This window comes from Camarhynchus parvulus, chromosome 5 (genome assembly GCF_901933205.1).
Source record: "Camarhynchus parvulus chromosome 5, STF_HiC, whole genome shotgun sequence".
Taxonomy (NCBI): domain Eukaryota; kingdom Metazoa; phylum Chordata; class Aves; order Passeriformes; family Thraupidae; genus Camarhynchus; species Camarhynchus parvulus.
The window spans coordinates 15,630,611-15,650,530 of NC_044575.1; the positions used below are offsets into that span (position 1 = coordinate 15,630,611).

The 19,920-nt window shown below is 41.7% G+C and overlaps 1 protein-coding gene across 10 annotated transcripts in view; it reads right to left on the reverse strand.

Moving 5' to 3' along the window:
- BRSK2 (BR serine/threonine kinase 2) overlaps nt 1-19,920 on the reverse strand; it is a 304,432-nt gene that overhangs the window by 24,434 nt on the left and 260,078 nt on the right. For 6 of the 10 annotated variants that reach the window (XM_030948597.1, XM_030948596.1, XM_030948601.1 and 3 more), the window contains 4 exons: nt 11,625-11,685; nt 7,141-7,753; nt 5,952-6,000; nt 1,171-1,294 (listed from right to left, as the gene is read on the reverse strand). In XM_030948597.1, the coding sequence (XP_030804457.1) occupies nt 1,171-1,294; nt 5,952-6,000; nt 7,141-7,753; nt 11,625-11,685 (847 nt within the window). The remainder of the gene's footprint in view (nt 1-1,170; nt 1,295-5,951; nt 6,001-7,140; nt 7,754-11,624; nt 11,686-19,920) is intronic. The other 4 variants (XM_030948605.1, XM_030948603.1, XM_030948602.1 and 1 more) reach the window with 1 other exon arrangement.

The following is a 19,920-nucleotide window of genomic DNA, read 5'->3' on the forward strand; positions in this document are numbered from 1 at the left end:
ATTCTATTTATTGCTTCATAAAGGACCAGATTAAAAAAAACCCAAACAAATTACTTGGAAATCCGGTCTCTAATTTCTAGGAGGAAAAATGAAGTTCTTTGAAAACTGACTTTTAAGGGGTTGATTAGCTGGCTATGAACACGCATTTAAGTTTGGATGTTGCTATAAGAAACAATTCACTGGTTTTGCACACGAGTCCCCCAATTACACCTAAACCGCACGTGGGGTACACACAGGATCACCAGTACAGACAGTAGGACACACTGCACAACAATACAAACCCAAAAGCACAGCTAAATGCATGAAATTGATACAGTAATGTGGTTGCTTATAACCAGCCTAGGATGGACACCAGTGTCTGATGCCCACTACTGTAATGCACTTACTCCTTGTGTGCTTGTACAGTAACAAGGGTTACAGCTATTTTTTGGAAGAAATTAATTGCAGAATCACAAAGACTAAAATGGAGTTCAGTATTTTGTGGAAAAAAAATCAATATAACAAACTATATAAGAAATTAAGTTTCCTTCTCTTAATTCTATTGGAAAAAGTCTAATTATGTTGTTGACTACCTTGAATTGAAAAACCTCTTGAAATACCTTTGCTGTCCTGACTTCTTCATCATGGTACCTCTAGATAATGAGAACAAGGACTTTCTATAGGAAAAAAAGACAATTTCTCCCTGCTTTCTTCACATCTGCAACAACTGAAACTCTGGACACCAGAAGAAATTTCTTTCTGCCCTACAGCACTGAAGTGGGGATTTAAAGCAACAAGTGCAGATGTAAGACAGGATTTTTGTCTGGCTGAAGTGGTGGAGGGCATACCCATCAAAGGGAAACCCAATCTGCTGCTCAGCCAGAGACTGTAAGCCTGATTTGACAAAGCAGCAAATCACTGTCTTGATACTGTGCCAGCAGTGTGCTCCACTGCTGTGGAATTCCAAACTCCGGCAACCTGGAAGCCTTGCCAAGAAGCTGAAATCTTTTCTCACCTTAGAGAGCATTACCTACAGTTAGTAATTCACACACAGTCCAGTGCAGGCCATGTAAATTAAATCCACAGAGGATGCTTTTGAAGGAGCAGAGCCCCTGTCCAGTAACATGTGGCACACGGAGTCCTGGAATGACCAGTGAAGGATGCCTCCAAGAGGCAGCTGGGGTGACTCACCGAGAGGAAAGCGTGGACTATATCAGCCTTAATGGAGCTTAATGGCTTGTCCTTAATGACCACAAAAATCTGTTCTTCTTTCTCCAAGTTGATGAAGTTACCGAACCAGGATTTTTTGGCAAGCCTGAAGTAATGAAAAGAAAGAGATGTTTAGAATATGGAGCACTATTTCTTATTTCATACATGCCCCTAGCTAGAAAAAAGAATAAAAAACACAGGAAAAAGTTTTGATGACACTCCAGATGTGATGATATTACTACTAATAAGTGGGAAATAGTATCACAGAACATCCAGAACGACATTTCGCTTGGTGAAAACTGATGGAATGACAGACCACACAGCCTAAGTCTGGCAGCATGTGTCACCAACAGTGAAAAATCAGGAGCAATGGTAACTTTTCTGACTGAGCCAACACAGCAGTGAATACTGCATATATAACATACATATAAATCAGAGGACACATTTCTGCTTTGTCTCCAGGGATGTCTCAATTTCTTGTGACAACATGCAGATCCTGGCAACATAAAGATTTAAGTTCCTTCCCACCCAACTGCAACTCCTTTGGAAAGATGCTTTTCTGAAGGTGTCCCGTACAATCACAAGCCCTTGCTTCTTGAAGCAAGCTGTAGATTTCACTGGAGCTCCAATCTACCAGTGAGTGAAATGCACAATTACGCAAGGCCAGGACAAAGACTGTCCTGTTCATCAGCCCCATTCAGGGTGTCTGTATCGTGTGTGAACTCTGGCCAGCCTTTACAGGAATGAATTTTCAGTATTAAGAAAGCAGATAACAACACCATGCAAGACACAGCTCAGGCTTTCCACTGACAGCAGTCCAGCTCCTCAGTTTGTTCCAGCATCAGGTGGTGGTTTCATCACAAAATGAAATTGCTCTGTTTTTTCACAGTGATCATATCAGCAAACATTTGATTCTGCTTATTGTTTAACCATTTCAATGCACTTCATTGACATTGGCTTTTAAGTTAAACAGGCTAAAGGAAGAATGCAGGGACATGAATGTTGATGAGAGACACTATCCAGACCGGAACATAGCCTCTCTGACAGGTGTGGTTTTGAGAGGAGAAAAAAGGCTGTCAGCTGTGAGACACAGCCAAAGACTCGCTGGACCAAACTAAACCCAAGGAAAATCACACTTAAACCAGCCATATTCTAGTAGGAAAGAATTCAGCATGAAAATGTCCAAAATTAAAAGACCTGCCACCAAGAGACTGCCTTTTTTCCCCCCTCTACAGCATACTTTATAACACCAAATCCAGTTTGCAGTACGGCAAGCAACAGGGTGGACATCCATCACTCAGTGGAAGAAGACAATCTCTCCAGACAAGGAGAGCCATCTGCAAAAGGGATTGCTACACATCAGTTTTCCAGCAGAGCAATAAACAGCTGGAGCAGGCTGCAAGTACCCTCACTTTCTGAGGCAAAGTGAGGCTGAGGCAGAGGCAGAGGAAGGACAGGGGCTAAGAGAGAGAGGAGCAAACTAAGAAACTAATTTGAAGTCTAGGCCTTCAGGATAAAGAACAAAGCTTGCCCTCAGCAGTGTCCAGCAATTTGCACTCATTCCCCATCCCAGAGTGCTCCATGAATTGTGCAGCTGTGGGCCCACTGCCCATTTAATGCATACAGCAGAAAGACCACAACTGGAAGAGTGCTCAGCTGGGCAAATAATGATTTGCTTCATTTACTGCAGGCAACCAAAAATAAGAGTAGAGAAAGATTCACTTGCAATTTGGTTAAAACAGTGCCCCCCACTCAATTAAAGTGGGCTGGAAAACTGTCACTCCCTAAAATATTCATAGGCAGCTGTAAATAAGCCAGTGAGCCAGAGATTAGCATAGGGAGCAGTAAAGAGAAAGGGCCTCTCATTTAAATGGTCGTTAAGGAGCCAGGGTTAGAGTGAGAAAGAAAATTACATACTAATTAGCTCATGTGTCTCTCACACACCACAACAACTCTGCAAGCCCCTAGAGAGCTGGGGCAATAGCTCCCTGCATGTAAGGGGTCTGTGCTCATTAGTAAATTAGCACCTGGTTGTCCATCTAAAACGGCTGCTTGTCCTAGGCTTGGATGTATCATCATCTGAACCAGGGCTGCTGGATGGACTCCAGGGGCCAAGGGGAAGCATGGGCCTGGAAAAGTGTGCTTATTTAATTGCAGGCCTGCTATCTTAAAATATGGCTTTTCATTTTTGTATTTTCATTAATGGTTTTGCTGGCCCTTCATTTATAGGTCTCTTAACAAGCACAAGTAACAAGGGCCCAGAACATTGGGAGTTTTTTTCCCTGCTCAACATGGTCTGGAGCCTCCAGAATCCATCTGGGCTCTTTTCCTTGCTGAGGTTATCACCAGTAATAGCAAGTCTGGAAGATTCACTGCTAGCCTGGGCTATGCTCCAGCTTGTAAATCATTTGAATTCACTAAAATAATTTTGCTGGTGTCACATAAGACAGAATAGATGCCAGTGGCCTCTCCTGTTTCTGTAATGAGCAGAATCAAGACACAGCATGCATGCACTGGCTTTTCTCCCCACAACTGGCAGAACTAGCTGTACTCATACAGCTAAGGAATAGGTCCACTAAGAAGAGGGGACAGTTTTGGAGTAAATTTACATAATAAAGCCTTTTCTCCTCTTAGAGGGCATTAAGTGCTGCTAACTTGGGTTAAAATGCATATGAATCCTCAGCACCCCAAATGACATGCTCTAGCATCTCTCAGGATCAGGTTGTAAGCAGAACAAAATGTACTTAAAATTAAGAATCTTCTCTTACCAAGGCAAACTTCTTAAAGGGGGAGTGAGATAGGAGATATGTGGGGGAGGCTGGGTATGTAGATTACACTAAGGAATCCAATCAGGTGTCCATTTGATGAAAAAGCAAAGAAAGTAGCATGAAAATATAGGCTGGTGCTTTATTACTTCACACCAAATTTCACACTCCTATAATGTTGTTCCTTTCCTTACTCTTGGAGTGTCTGACCACGTAGCCTTCTTTGTTCCCTCTCTGTCTCTGAGCACATGGATCAGTAACCTCCAGAGGTTTACCTGCCTGGCATAAATAGCAGCATTTCTACTCAAGCAAATGGAGCTTTGCAGGTTTAAAGCAGCTGGAGCTAAGTCTCTTTAAATGTCATCCCTAACACATTTTCTAGGGCTTTTTCACATGAGAAAGAACAGCATTACCCAGACATGTCAAAGTGTATTACCTCATCATCAGGTTTGTTAAATGAATGGCAGGCACTGCTGCACCAGACAGAGCTAGGACATGTATTTATCACTCAACCCATGAGGTCAATACAGCTCTTGATAAGGATATCTTATTTCTTACAGAAAAGAAGAAAATATGGGAAAAAATAAGATATGTGGAAGTGGGCACTGAGCAACAGACATCTATCATTAAAATATAATCTAGTTCATTATTTTTTAAGACTTTTATTATGTTTACTGCAGGGTGCAGCCCAATTGAACTCATTAATTTGGCAATTACACAGAAAAAGAAAAGAGGGCCTTAGGCTTTGACTTGCATCCAAACTGCCTCAAATGTCAGGCACTACTTCTCTCCACCAGCTTTTAAAGAGTGAGTGGGAAGCAGGGAAGGCAATAAATTAACAGCAAAACCTCCACCAACATAGATGCAAGGAAGAGAAGAAATTTAATTCTAAAGGTTTTCTGTTTTAATGGCTTTAAAAACATGTGAGATGAGAGTATTGTATATTTCTGTGATAATGATGTGCCAATTTTATGGAATTCTCTCATGCCCCTCTATTAGTAAATGCTCGAAAGTGTTCGAAACAGTATATTCCATTTTTCTTCCTGAATACCTTTACTAATCCCTACTTCTCCCTCTCCTGAAGTCTTTATCCCTCTTTATCCCTCATTCTGCACCTATACACATAGAATGTCCATCTCAGACCAGACAAAAGCCAGGTCTGGGGCAAGTTGTGAAGACAATAGCATTGTCACCATTTACAAAACTTTCAGCTCAAAATTCTCATCCAAAACTCATGAATATTTCATACAAGTCTCTTAACAAGAGGCCAAATTGCCTTGATTGGCAGGCTAAGTCTATGGGCATTGGGTGCACAAACACAAGCTGTGAAAATAAAAAGGAATAATTTGGCATCTGTTGCATATTAGGAAGTGTTTGGAGCAGCACTCTGGCAGGGACTTCCAAACCTGCCATGCAATGATGCACATTTGTGCAGTGAAATGGTTGAAATGTACACTGACTTTTAGGAATGAGCTTGGTGAATATGAAACAGCTTCTCCATGTCCCAGTACTGCTGCCTAGAATTAACACTGCATTTACTCTGGCAGCCAAAGATCCCTCTGAATCATCTTAGCAGAGCCTCCTGCATGCTATCCTGAGGATGCAAACTCTCCTGTACTAAAAGGAAGACTTTTTGGTGCACAGTTAGTGCCAGTATAAGCCACTGATTAGCCTCTCCAGTCCCAAAGAGTGATCTACTTGACAACCAAATGAAGGAAGAGAGAAGAAACATGGTACAAACCCAGCAAATTCAGCAAGCTGTGAGAAAATGAGGTGGTTCCTGGGAGACTGTTTCATCATCTGTTGACCCCCCTGCCATTACTGAGGTATAGATTTTATGTAGGGTCCTCATCAAAAGAATCATTTCACACCTCCATCCCACCCACAGGACAACACATTACAAACAGATACTGATCCAGAACAGAAATATGTCAGCTAATGACATTCAGGCCAGGAAATGACACTGGTATTTGGTGGGAAAAAAGGCAAAGTACTTACTCTGGGGATGATTCTGGGGTTAAATTAGACATCTCTTCAGGTGTAGGTACTGCTCATGCACGGACAGCCAAAGAGAGGGAGGGAGAAAATAAATATGATTCAGTACACCTTCCATTTTCAGCTTGTACACCAATGAAACAATTCTGCACTTGCTTGCATTTGCCCATTGCCTCTGCAGGCTAATTCTGACATTTAAATGCTGGTCATATGTCTCTAGATCTCAGCATCTAAACAATCTCAGCATCTAAACAAGTGCTGCATTTCAAGGCTCACTCTGCCCTTGGTCATTAGGTAATCTTGCACTGGCTTCAGTGGCTTCTGGTCCAGACCCAAACACACCGTGCCAATAACTCGGTTGCCATTGCCTCACAGCCCAGCTGGGCACAGCTCAGTCACTGCTGCAATTCTCTGCAGCTCTCTGACCACCTCAGTGGCAATGGCACTGACCATCACAGCTCAAAAATCCATGGTTGTAATCCTCCTTTCCCATGGGATCACATCCTGGTACCCTGGAAAACCACAGGGTGGTGGGATAGCTGCTGCTGACGTCCAAGGATAAGGCATGTGACTTTGGCTGCCCTTTGCTGGCATGTAAAAAAGCCACCTGGAGCCTGAGGAAGAAAATTTTGCACATCTCAACACTCCAGAGACTTAGAAAACTGAAGTAGGCCAGCAGATATGAAACCACTGACTGTATTAAGGAGATTTTTGCACCAATTACCAAAGGAGGCAAAAAAAAGCATTAACCAAGATCAAAAAAGCTGTGCTTCAGAAGGACAACTTCAGCCTATTGCCTCTGGCTGTCTTTTTTTTTCAGCATAAGGCTCAGCCTGTGGCTGTGGAGAGGCAGTGGAGCACAGCCACAGGGGAAATGGCTGAGCCCTAGGTTCACTTGCAAAGCAAGTGAAGAAACTGAAGACAGATTTTTCTTACAGTCTAAGACCCACAACAGGGATAGCAAGAGCTGCATGGCTGGAGTGTGAAGAGGGCTCAGGAGATGCTGTTGGAGCAGGGGCAGTGGCACGACAGAGCCTGCTCACATGTGGGTTAGGGCTTGACTGATGCTATCACTCTCATTTTCCACACCAATATTCAGTCCTTGGTACAGAGAATTTACAGAGCCACAGACAGGTATGAAATTCCTGCTGAATGTCTGCCCAAATCAGAACCACGCTGGGTGAGTACTCACCTTGTAATTTCCGACGATGGAAGCGAGGAGACCCCAGGAAACTATTCTTGATGGAGTTGAGCCGTGTCCTCCAAGGCATTCCTCCAATGCTGGGGCTGGATGGTGGTGTTGGGTTGGGTGTGCCTGCTGGGCTCTCCTTTGGCGTATGAACAGGTGTCCCCTTGGGGGTAGGGAGGGGACTTCCCCTTGGAGAGGGGTGAGGGGTGACCTGTATGATGGGGATAGATTTGGTGCTTGGGTCAGTACTAGAAGGGAGCAATCTAACAGGAGACATAGGGTTGGTCTGCAGTTTAGGAACAGCCAGCTGTGGGTTAAAGCCGGCAGCAGGTGAGCGGCCCTGAGCGTTCTGCACAGGGTTGTTCTGGGAAGAGGGGGCGCTGGCATTGCTGGCAGGGAGTGGGTTGGATTTAGTAGACTGGAGTGGTTTTTCAGCCAATTTGCTCTTGGATGGCAAAGTCTGCGTCTTTGGGTTGGGCTGAAGTGCTGGCTTTGGTTGGAGTACATGTCCAGGCCTGGAGGCGTTCCTACAAGCATCAGGGTCCAAGGAGACTTGGGGTCGGGGAGAGAAAGGGAGGTCGGAGGTCTGAGGGGGGATGAAGAACTTTCTGATAGGCTACGAGACAGACGCAGAGTGTCCATGCACATCAAAAACAGTGAAATACGCAAAGAGCGGGCGAGCAGAGAAAGGAAAGTCAGAATAAAATCCATCCGAGTCACAAAGATGCACCATGTCACAAGGAGACACAGGAGATGGAGGTGAAGGGGTAGTGGGGGGGAGGGATTTTGCAAAGAAACGAAAACAAACAAACAAACAAAAAACAAAAAAAAGACATGCAGTTAGCTGGGAACACAGCATATTCAACAACAGCAGCAGCGGCAGCAGCAAGAACAACAGTGTCATAACAGGCTTCATCATATTAACCAACCACGTGTCAGCAAAGGAAAACAACAGAAAGAAAAGTACAACAAAGGAAGAAAAAAAAAAAAAGAAAAGAAAAAATAAAAAAGTAAAGTAACCAAGAAAAAAAGAAGAGAGAAATGCCATCTCTCTGGGATTGTTCTGATTGCCCTGCAGTGAGAGAAGCACGATGCTGTAGGGAGGTGAGGAAAGGGAAGAAGAACCACTCAAGCCACAGACAAATTGAGATGTGCCAAGAAAGGGACCACCTCTTTCAGCTCCATGTGCCCATATGCAAACCCAGTAGAGAGATGAGACTCAGACCAGGTGTGTGATACATACAGAGTGGCAGGGGATACACACAGTTACTGCACACACCAGTCAGAACCTCTTTCCTTCCTCTCTATCCCTGGCTGGGTAATGCACCAGTTGCAGCCACCCGTTGCAGAAAGAGGGGGAAAAGGGAGAGTGATGCCACCTGGGCACCCACTCTCCTCCCCTGATCTGGAATGTTAAATTGCTCAGCCTTCACTTGGAAGTTTCAGAGCACACAACACCACGAGAAATATATGAACTCAGATAGGTGTTTGATTTTTAAACTGTTACAGCAAAAACTTCAGTAAGGTCTGGTAAATTTATTTATCTGGGAAGAGATGATACTTTCCATCAGACTTTATGCTTCTCCTCCAACATCCCTCATTGCACTGAAGGATAGCTTGATAACTGGAATTTCTGTCATAAAGTCACAGCAATATTTGCCATTAAGTCCCAAGTCTAAGAAGGGCGTGGGGGGAGCCATTGTTTTGTAAGGGACAGTTTAAAAAGAAAAAAGACAAGCAAAGTTCATAATCCACTGCTGAGGTATCAAAATGGGATTATGATTTTTTTCCCAAACAGGAACATTTACACATGTTAAGAGGTATTTTGGGAAACCATTCATACTTTGACAGCAAACAGCAATAGACAGACTTGGAAGGGTAGAAGCCTTTTAAGGGTTATTAGCAAGCTAAAAATCACATTTAAAACAACAACAACAAAAAAAGTCCTTACAAATCATTGCTATTACCACCTTAGATTACAAGTACTGGAATAATTGTAAAAATAGAAATGACTACTCAAGATATTCAGATTTTTTGGTCTACCCTTTGATTTCTATGAAATATTACCTATGAAAAATTACACCATCACCATTATTATTATCCATACTTGATACCTAAAAGCCTCAATAAAGAACTAACCAGACATACCATGTACATGTAACCTTCCCTCAAATCCCAGTCCCAGGTGAACATACTCACTAGGGACTTCCTTCTTGGGTGTGATGGATTAGCACAATGTTGCCATATTTAAAAACTGTAGAAATGTATTTAAGACTTATGTCTCTAAGCTGTTTGCATCAAAGTTTTGAAATTCCTTCAAAGAACTTAGGGTTAGGCCACCAAAATTAAAGGAAAATCAGTACATCAAAATATTTGTATTACTATTAGGATTGTAAAGTTAAACTTAAGTCTGCCATGTTGCTAAATTCTCATTGTCAATGAGTAAGGAAGGGGAAAAGATGAGGAAAGTGTTTAATTTGTGGAAGTCACTATTGGCTTCTGAATATTAACTATTTGCAAATGACACCAATGGATAAAACTCAAAGACTGTTAATTGCAAATGTTTCCTTACAATTTTTCTATCTTACATGTAGGATGGCTTGAGAAGCAGATTTAAAAGAAATAAGCCATTAAGAATCTGAAGAAGCACCCTTAATTACCACCTATTTAATATTGAAATGAAGAACAAGATTAGGTCTCGATTTCGGTTGGTGCAATGTGGAACATCATTAGCAAGATCTTGTGAAATTTGACAACTTTTATTTGCTGCTGAATTTGATTCCTCATAGAACTGAACCTAAGCAGTGCAAAAAGTGAAAGGTGTATTTATTTTTTAAAGTATGATCTCTTTCAATAATCTAAGGTGCTATTAGAAGCATAGGTAAGGACGTTTAAAAAAATATGATTTTTATTCCAGCATTTCCTTTTGAGCCTCAAATGTAACCAGCATTAATATCGTTATGATCTGCTGAAATGCCACCTGATTGCTAAATCCCTTTGAAGACTAATCAACTGCCCATTAAGTAATAATGGTAAGATACAGTGACTATGGGATCTTGTCAAACTTATTCTTTGATGTTGTCCTACTGAGATGTCAGAAATTGAGCCCAAGAGATCAATTAATGAAATCAAGATTTAGGTTTGCTTCACTGAATGCTTATTTTGTGCAAAAAACTGTTTCCATGCTCTTTTCCAGTACATTTTGCAGTGGCATAAGAGTTCTCAGACCTCTGCTCCATTTCACTGGCAACCAGGAGTCCCAGTGCAGAAGGAAGGAAATGGATTTTCACTGGTCCCTAGGACTTTAAAGACATAGAGGAGACCTCAAGAACACTTATGCTGGTTTCAAACAGGATAACAATTGGCAGGAGCCCAAAACAGGTTTCAGGAAGTAATTCAATCAAGCAAAGTGCTGGAAGCTTTACTAGACTATAAACTTAGAGCTGACAGTGTGTCTTTATTCACAAGAATTACACAGAATCTTAGGGTGGAACTGCGATTTCAAATACTTGGAATACTGATGTTATCTTCATGGAACTGAGACTAGATCCATGGATGTATCCATAGCCTAAGACACGGACTATATCAATTTCTAGTGCGGGATAGCATCTTCTCATGAAGTCATGGGAAGTATGTAGAAATCCTCCAGAGACTCTGGGCCAGACGTTTAGGTAACATGCACTGTCACAGCCCAACAGACTTTTTGATGAGGTCTAGACTCTTGTTAGGCACTGCAGTCTTAAGGTGACTCAGCTGACCTTTTCAAGCACTAGGAATACTCACTTTTATCCCTAGAGAAGTTAACAAAAAGAGGGAGGCCTCTGTCATTGCATTTAGAAACTGCTACAACTTCACAATAAATGCACTATCAAGCATGTGTTGTACTGGCTGAGTATCAGTATTAGTTGAGTATCAGTATTTAGTTGACTGCACTCTTAAAAAGGGCATGCAAAAGTACCTTGTTTACAGGGATTTGAATGTTCTTTACTCATCCTAGTCAGTCAGCTTCTTACTTTCCTTTTAAATTTCCTAGCCCTCAAATTTGTGTAAATTATTTTCTCTGACTTCCTAATATGAGCTATTCTGAGGCAAACAGAAGATAACCAGCATGCTTTGGTGCTTTACTGTGACCTAATTGAAGGCAGCTGTGAAATGGCTCCTGATCACTTGGTCTGAAAACAGGCTATATGCACACCTCAGCTGGATATGGAGTGTTTAGTCATAGCAATGTTATTCTGTGTGCTTAAGAGACTGAAAAAAGGCAGCGGCACAGTGAGATCCCTGCTAACAGTGCAGGGAACATGTAAGAGAAATTCTCCACCTGCATTTGTAAGTAGCATTTCCCTCAACACCCATGAAAATTTACAAGCTGCCAAGGAAAAGCAAAACATCCCAGCTAAGAGCCACAGCTCTGGCGCAACAGATGTCAAAAAACATCAAGCATGTGAGTGGATTGGACCAACAGATCTTGAAGCAGCAGCACTTACCCTTGGACTGCTGAGAGGACTGGTGGAGAGCCCAGACGATGCTCCGCTGATTGACCGAGACCTGGATGGACACAACAAGGAAAACATCCCTCAGAAAACGCAGACAAGTAACAACCCTGAACACCAGCCACCACAGGCACAGGCATGAAGTGAGGAAGAGGAGGGAGGCTGTCACTGGAAAAGGACATAACTCTTTCCTTTTCTTTCCTTTCACTATTATCACGTTTTTCAGTTGTCCTCCCTGCCCCAAATCAAAGAAATGCAGTTGCTCAGGGAGAATACTATAATCCCTTTCAATTAAGGCAGTTGCTACTTTCTTTTTGGTCATCAAACACATGGAAGCTACTAGGTCTGCTCTGTGCAAATTGAACAGCTCAATTCAAAAGGAAGGTGAAGACATTTAAACTTGTGCTAAAAATTCTGCTTTGCACAGTGCTGGCAGTTACAAAATGAGACTTTCTCTGTCACAAGCAACATGGAAAAGCCCCATGTGTACAAGGCACAAAGGTAGAGAGTTCTTCCAGATAATAAAACCCCTAGTCCCCCCTTGACTCAAGCATACAATAATTTCTTATGTGATGACTTCCCACTGAAATCAAAAATTGCATTGGCTTAGCCCTTTCCAGCTTCTCACTGATGGATTTCACATCTTTGCTCTCCAGTGATAATTCTTGCTGCTGCTTTAAGCAAGCCAGGTCTTCTCTGTGGATGAGTTCTGCTTTTGCTGATGACTTTACTAATACCAAAATTACAGCTCAGGTGCCCTCAGAAAGAGGCCAGTCAAGGGAGAGTGAACTGTCCTATCTGCTGACAAGGTCACCTATACTGTTAATGGTCTTACGCTCTCCAGCAAAGGCCACCTACGGAAAATGTCAGCTGCTGACAATAAAATGTGCAAATGTGCTATGCTAAACCTGGTGGAAGAGCAGACAGGCCAGACTGCACAAACACTTCAGCAGATGAAGTTCCTAGGAGGAGGGCTGCCCTGCAGAAAAAAACCCACACCTTATGTGTGACTGTACATGAGTGAGCCCCAGAGGCAGCTGCTTTCTATCCTTTTTAAATAGAAAGTTGTCTTGAAGACTGAAACATTTTACAGGAGAGAATTTGGCTGAGAACCTATTTATTCAACAACCACCATGCAGCAATATGTCAATATAGCAAAACTATCAATGTTTCCTATCTATAATAACCTACCTACAACAAGAGCCATGAAAGCAACTACTTGCCTTCAGGTAACAAACATGAAAAGGTGAAATTTCTGTAGAAAACGAAGTGTATGGGTGTATGTGTTTTAATGTGCATCTGTCTGTGTTTACACACATATACATTAAAAATTTATATAGGTCAGATACTCGATGTCAGCTTATACATAAGAATATAAAACAAATTTAGACCACAAACTGTATCAGTTTACTCTCTTCGGCTGTTGTAGAACAAAACAGAAAAACGGTCTCTAAAATGGTCTCCCAGACATTTATTATTAAGTAAGTTTGAGTGGCAGAATTCTTTAAAAATAAGTGAACTGCAAAAGAGGAAGCATTTCCAAGGAAAAAATAAGCTACAACTGAACAGAATGGCAGGTTCTGTTTTCCCTACTTGTATCCTCTGCCCTGATGGTTTTGTTTGTATCCCATTGCAGTCTGTCCATCACACTAAGTAGGTGAAAACCAGAAGCTCACTCACAGAATGTTTTTTTGGCCAGATTAAATCTCAACTGGCACTGTGAAGATCTGGGGCACTCATTCTATGCAGAAAATTCCCACATAGGTTTTTTTCTTGTACCCTGATGTAGTCTGCCCATCATGGTGCAGCAGTAAAAAACTAGGCTCACTCCTGGCATTCTTTCACACTAGATTAAGCCTAAATTTGTACCATCAAGATCTGGGGCACTCATAAAGGTTTATGCAAAGTAATTTTAAGGGGAGAACTGTCTGCTCCACTTTTGAAAGACTACTGTATGTGCCTTTCCTATAAGTGAAGTAGCTGACTGCACCACAGATGTGTCATGCAGATGGGAAGTCCATTTAGCTAAAATGTTCCTTGCATGAATCATCAGGAAAAGCTTCTTCCAAACTATGAATTACAAGAGAAATCCATAGATTATTTTGGACAAATATGGAAGGCATTCAGGTGCCCAGAGATGCAGTTATACACCAACTTAAAGGAGATATTTCCACCATCTCTTAATTGTGGTGGGAACGTCCTCTCTGACACTCACTCACCTGAATTCCAGGATATTTGCTTAAAAGTTCCACTCTGCTATTTCCTTTTTGCAATCAGGTGTTTCCAACAGTCCTGAATTCTCACTTCCCAACCCCATTGCCTCTTATTTTTTTACAAAAAGGATCACACACATGTAGGGCAGAATATGGCAGTCCCCACCTCCCAAATCCCAATTCTTTATTGGAAGCAATATTTGAAAAATAGCTGTTGTGTACTGTGCTTTCATCCAGCCTAGGAGCCTGAGGCAGGGGACATAAGAGAGAGTTAGTATGAAATCCTCCTGGAAATGCATTCAGTATCCACATGATTGCTATTGAACGAGATTTATTTCTGCTGCTGATTTACATGCAAAATATGTAAGAAGTAAAGTAGGCCCTACAGCAAGCTTCAGTTTGTCCACACTGGAAATTGTATATAGGAGCAGTGGAAAGAAATTAAAAAAGCCTGTGTTCAATTTAAGTGTCAGGGTGAAAAGAGAGCTATATGTTTTCAGAAGTCCTCCTCCTTTACCAGAAAGTGGTAGTATAGGATATGACACCAAGACTGAGGAGATTTTCCTTGCATCTTCCTTAATTTATTGAATCTCCCATAATTTACCTTTACAAATGGGATATGATTCTCAAGTTAGCTATAAAAACTCAGTACCATGCCCTACTACGTGGTTCTGTACTCCAGTACAAAAAGTGCTAACAAGCAAAAATGACAGATTCGTCCCTCTCATCAAGATCATTTCAGCTAAGCAATGCTGTAATTCAGTTTGTAAAAAAAAAACAATCACATGCACTGCTCCTGTATCTCAGAGTCAGGTGGACAGAACTGGGACAGGGCCAAAAGAAAGGAATGAAAACGTTGCATATGCTGAAATGCTGTAATGAAAGAACAGGAGTTTAAATTTTTAGCCCTCTCACCAGAAAATGAAAGTTTGAGGCCCTACAGGCAGCATTAATATGGCAGACTGTAACGTCTTTTGTGTGGAAAGAGGTACGACATCATCTCCATGGCTATGAAACACATTTAGTGAGAAGTATTTATTAGTGAGTAACCTCCTAAGAGTCTTTACAGGCATTAAATGTTACTGGAAGTATTAAAGCTATAATGATTCCAATAACTTAATACTAAATGCAACAATCCAGGAAACTGTGAACACTGCGTGTGACTCATTTTGCTCTGTGTTTTGCATTCCTGTGTGCTTGTGCATTAACTCAATGGAAGTCATCAAAAGGTTGTTGAAAATACAAGCTGGAAAGACAGTGCAGTGGCTCAGATAAAGAGCGTTCCCTCAAACACAGCTGCCAGATTTAGAGACCCAAGAAGAGACTCTTTAGTGACACAGTTGTTTAGACAAGCCTGGAGGGAGGAATTCAAAAACCCCAAAACATAAGGGAGGCAGACCCAAGGTTTAGGAGGGGGAAGATGCAGAGGGCAGTCTAAACATAAGGTGGACACTGAGATCATTGCAGGCTATTCCTCCCATTCCACAGACTGACAATAACCTGGAGACAGCTGAGCTATGAAAGAGAGAGGCAAAGGACTGAAACAAAATGTGTGTGTGTGGGCTGGAGTTTGTAGCTGTGATGATTTTATACCTTTTTCAATCTATTTGATAATTCAAAGCATCAAAGTTGAATGGTCCTTCATTTGAAAGTAATTTTGTACTCATTTTAGCCAGCTGCTGTCAAGAAGAAGCCATGCAAGGCCCAGTTCATGTCAGACCAGTGTTCTGAAACTGAGGGGCTTGAATCCAGTTTCCAGCTGGTTTCAGAGAATGTAGAATTTCCTGAGAGGTGCAGGGCTAAAGCCTGACACTGCTGAGGTGCAGACAGAGAGAAACAGGAGACAGGAGAGTGCAGCTGGCATGGTAACCGCACTGCGCATGTAGCACACGTACAGAGCATCTCTCCATCACCCTTCTCTCAGATCTGTTCCCAAATGCTTTAAGCAGTGCCCCTGCTAGGACACACCAGTAGAACATAAAGGCTTCACAGCATGAATTTAACATCTAGGTCAGATTTGGCATTTGTTTCTTCTTTGAATAACCATCTCCTAGAACGTTTTCTTATGAGCTTGGTACCTTGTTGCAGTCCCAGCAGAACTTGCTTTCATAGCACAGTTTTACCAGGATGCTGAATACAGCTGGTCAAGCTGGAGCCATGCTTCCAAGAAGGGGAGCCTGCAGCATGCATGCAGCGTGCAGAGATGCATCAGACTTGTGTCCCTGGGTGAAATGCCTTAGAAATTTTGAATTGGTTTGATTCCATGTGTGGTTTTGGAAGTCATTCCAGAAAATACCCAGCCAATCTCTTATTTGCTTCAAGCATGAATTGGGTGGAATTTGATACTCCTCTTTCCTTGTTCACTCAAAGCAAAAAAGATCTAAACTGAAACTTCAGGGTAGGAGACCCCTGACAATGACCTGAATCAACATGCAAGAGGTGAGCAGTCAGGCTGTGTTGAATTTCATCACTCTTACTTTTGGGTGTCTGAAAGGTACAAACTGTGCTTCCTCACCCCCTGATTCAGGGAATATGTATAGAATACCTTGGATGTTCCACTGTCTTACAGTCCCAGCCATGCAAATAACACTGTGACAGCTCTTACTGGGAATACTCATGCTTGAGTCATGGTAACAACCACTTGTAAGATGAAGCCTTACAGAGAATGCAGAGGAAGAAGTGCAGGTGCTGGTAACACACCTCTTCTTATTTTCAGCCCATACAGATGGTGATGTTGAACAGCACCACCCTCCTTAATTGGCCAATTATACTAAAGTTCCATCTATAAATAGTTTAGAAAGGATTAACAGATATTGAAGCATGCTGCAAACATGAGAAGTAAATGTTACTGGTGCTAATTAGCTTTCTCAATGTGTACTCTCTCAAGAAGTTTTTACTGTGGTCTGTAATGATCTATTACAATGGTTTTATTAAATCATTTATTAATATAATATTCTCCTTCTCTTAAGTATTTATAAATGGAACTTTAATTTGAAGCATGATTGCATTCTTAGCTGTACCTATACTGCCTTTATTGAAAATACAGAGCTTTGAAGATATATCTGTCTCTAGGGCCATCTGTTCACCTCTTAAGAAAACATATTCTAAAAAGAGAGGGAATACCCAGCATTTTTTTTAATAACATGGATGGGATTCAGTTTCATTAAAAAAAAAAAAAGAAAAAGAAGAAAACTGGATAAATTAGGATTCAAATTAACTGGAAAATACCAAACAGATACAAAAGTACTAAACAGGGAATGGGTTTCTTTCTCAGAAGGTGTCTGGTATCTGCACAGTGTCTGAGAATAGTTTTCTGTGCCCACAGACATTGAAATAGAGGGACAAATAAGAGAACAAAAAAAGAGCCCAAAAGTAAATTATATGGAGTGTGACTCCAACATAAAAGCACACAAACACACACAAAAGCACCAAAAATGCTTCTTCCCACATCTCTCTCTCTCTCTCCCTGCTGTAAAGCCTCAGTCTCTGAATTGTATCAACCTGTGCTGCGTTTGGAAATTGCAAATGAAAAGTTCCCCTACAAAGTTACAACAGGTCCCGCAAGAGGAATAATCCAAAACTAGAGCTTACCCCAATGGATCAGCACTCGCCATCCTCGGAAAGGGAAAATAAAGAGAGAGGGAGAGAGAAAGAAAGAGAGAGGGGTGTGGAGGCAGGTGGAGAGAAGAGCAGGAAAAGCAGTGAAATACTGTTCGGAGAACTGAACGGTCATAATCATTGCCATCGGTGCCTAAGTCTTTCCAGAGACCAGGAACACTAGGGGGACAGTTTCATTGACCAGAAAACAACTTTTGTCCCGCTCACATATTGTAGACACATCCAACTTTGGCACTGGGGAATATGGAGAGGCACATACTAAGGCTGCAAAAAAAAATTCCCAGCCAAATCCCAATTAAAGCAGTCAGCAGAGCAATGGGGTTCATACTTCATGCTGTATTTCTTCTCTGCCTCTTACATAAGGCACAGTTATATCACACTGCTATCCAGGAAATTGTTCTTTTTGTCCCCAGTTTGTTCAGTGCAGTGTCCCTCTGTCCCCCAAGCTGGCCTGGTAAGAAGTACTTTTTCTTTGCCATGAATGAACTGTGAAATGTATTGGTTATTAAAGCATGCATTTCTGAGCCAGCTTGGGAGCCCAGGGTACAAGATTGTAGCTCAAGCTGTGAATCTGCTTTGATACTGCCTTATTCGTCATGATGGTCTTATAGTCAGGAATTCAGATCAGCTAGAACATACCAGCTCAGCAACCCAGCACTTATCTCTGTGGATGCCATCTTGTGCTCCAGGATCTCATTTTTCATTTAAAATAAATTCAGACTCTGGGTCTTGTAGGTTGCAAAGGAAATCTTTCAAATGTGAATGGAGAATAAATCAATGCTGTGTTGAAAAGAGTCTGAAAAAGCAGTTCTAAAAGCAGACTGAATCTCTGGCACGCTGACTTTGAAGGCTAGTGACAATTGAAAACATCAGTATTCTTAATTTTTATCTACTAACCAAAGTATTCAAAATGGAAATAGAATTGTCAGGTTATTAAGTTTTCAGGGGTGCAGGTAAGCAAACTCAGGAAAATGTCACCACCTTTTCACATTAACAAAGATTAGAGTAGAAATAAAAAAATGGTTTGGTGTTATTAAGCCAAATTATTTTCAAGTTGGATGCAACGCTTTTTTCCCCTCTCTGTCACTTTCTCTCTCTCATTCTCTCCATTTTCAATAAGAGGCTCCCAAGCTGCCAGAGCTACCTCTGGCTGGGTGAAGAAAATCCATTCGCCACAAGACAGAAATGCCAAATTTAATATATGCCCAGTAGATTTCACAGTTTACTGCTCAGTGCAACTAGCCATGCCTCCAGTTACATCAACATTGCAAGTGCTGGGCTGAGCCACCAAGGCAGTTTTGAGAACAGTTAAAATGAAAATGCAGTCAGAATAGGACAAAAAAGCTGTTGTGCTATGCATTGATAGAGAAGTGGAAAGAAGCATTACAGTAAGTTCTTTTTCATGTGTTTGAGTGACACTCCATTTATATTTCAGCCTGTGGAGTGCAAATTTGGGTAAAATCTAATTCATATATATACAAATATATGTATATATTTAGGAACAAATGCTGTCCTCAATTATACCTGTACCAATCTATCTACGGTGATGTAACTGAGAAGAGCAAATTGACACCCATTGCATATACTGGAACCTGTGTGTATATTTATACAGAAACTACACCCATATTCACACATGCAGAATAGTCAAATGTAAATAGAATGGGTGCAAGAAGGTTCAATAATGTTTCTTTCAAGTCATTTTCCCAACAGGGAAGGCACTGAAGAGGTTAACAAAGAGAATGGAAAGCAAATTGACAACAGGGTAAAGGAAAGGGGAAATGAGGTTCAAAAAAAAATGAAAAATCCCAGGACACAATAGACCCAGAAGCGCAGACATGTGCATTCCCTATAATACTGAAGCAAGTGAACTACGGAGCTGCAGCAACCCAGATACAGAAGAAGAGAAGCACTGAAAGAGGGGGTGAAAGAAAGTCAGAAAGAAAAAGAAAAAGAAAAAGAAAGGGACAGTGGCCTCAGCTACTAAGACAACCATGTGCATCTAGAGGGAAGGGACCCTTAAAGATGCAGTATTCCTTTAAAAAAGGTATCATAAAATTGGACAATTAAACACTGAACAAAAATTTAATGGCCACCCTGATTAATGTGACCCCATTTTGCTGGGGTCCTCTTTGCTGGCTACCCCTTCCTTTCATGTGGTTGTGCACAGATCTAGAATCCAGGTTCTCTCCCATTCCCACCACTGAGGTCCTTCACTTGAACTCTTAGAAGTGGGAGGGAGGTAAGATCACAGTGAATGTGGTCCTCAAAAATTCAGCCTGGTCCTTGAATGAGCAGGACTGTGGGTGATCCTCATGCAGTGCTCTAACCTTCTCCTGTTTTCTGAAAACTACTACCTTTGAGAAGGAACACAAAATGCCTAGGTGGATTTCAGAAATTCCCACAGAAGATACAGAAGTATCATTTCTTCTGCTCCTAACACAGCTGTAGCGGCTGCCAGA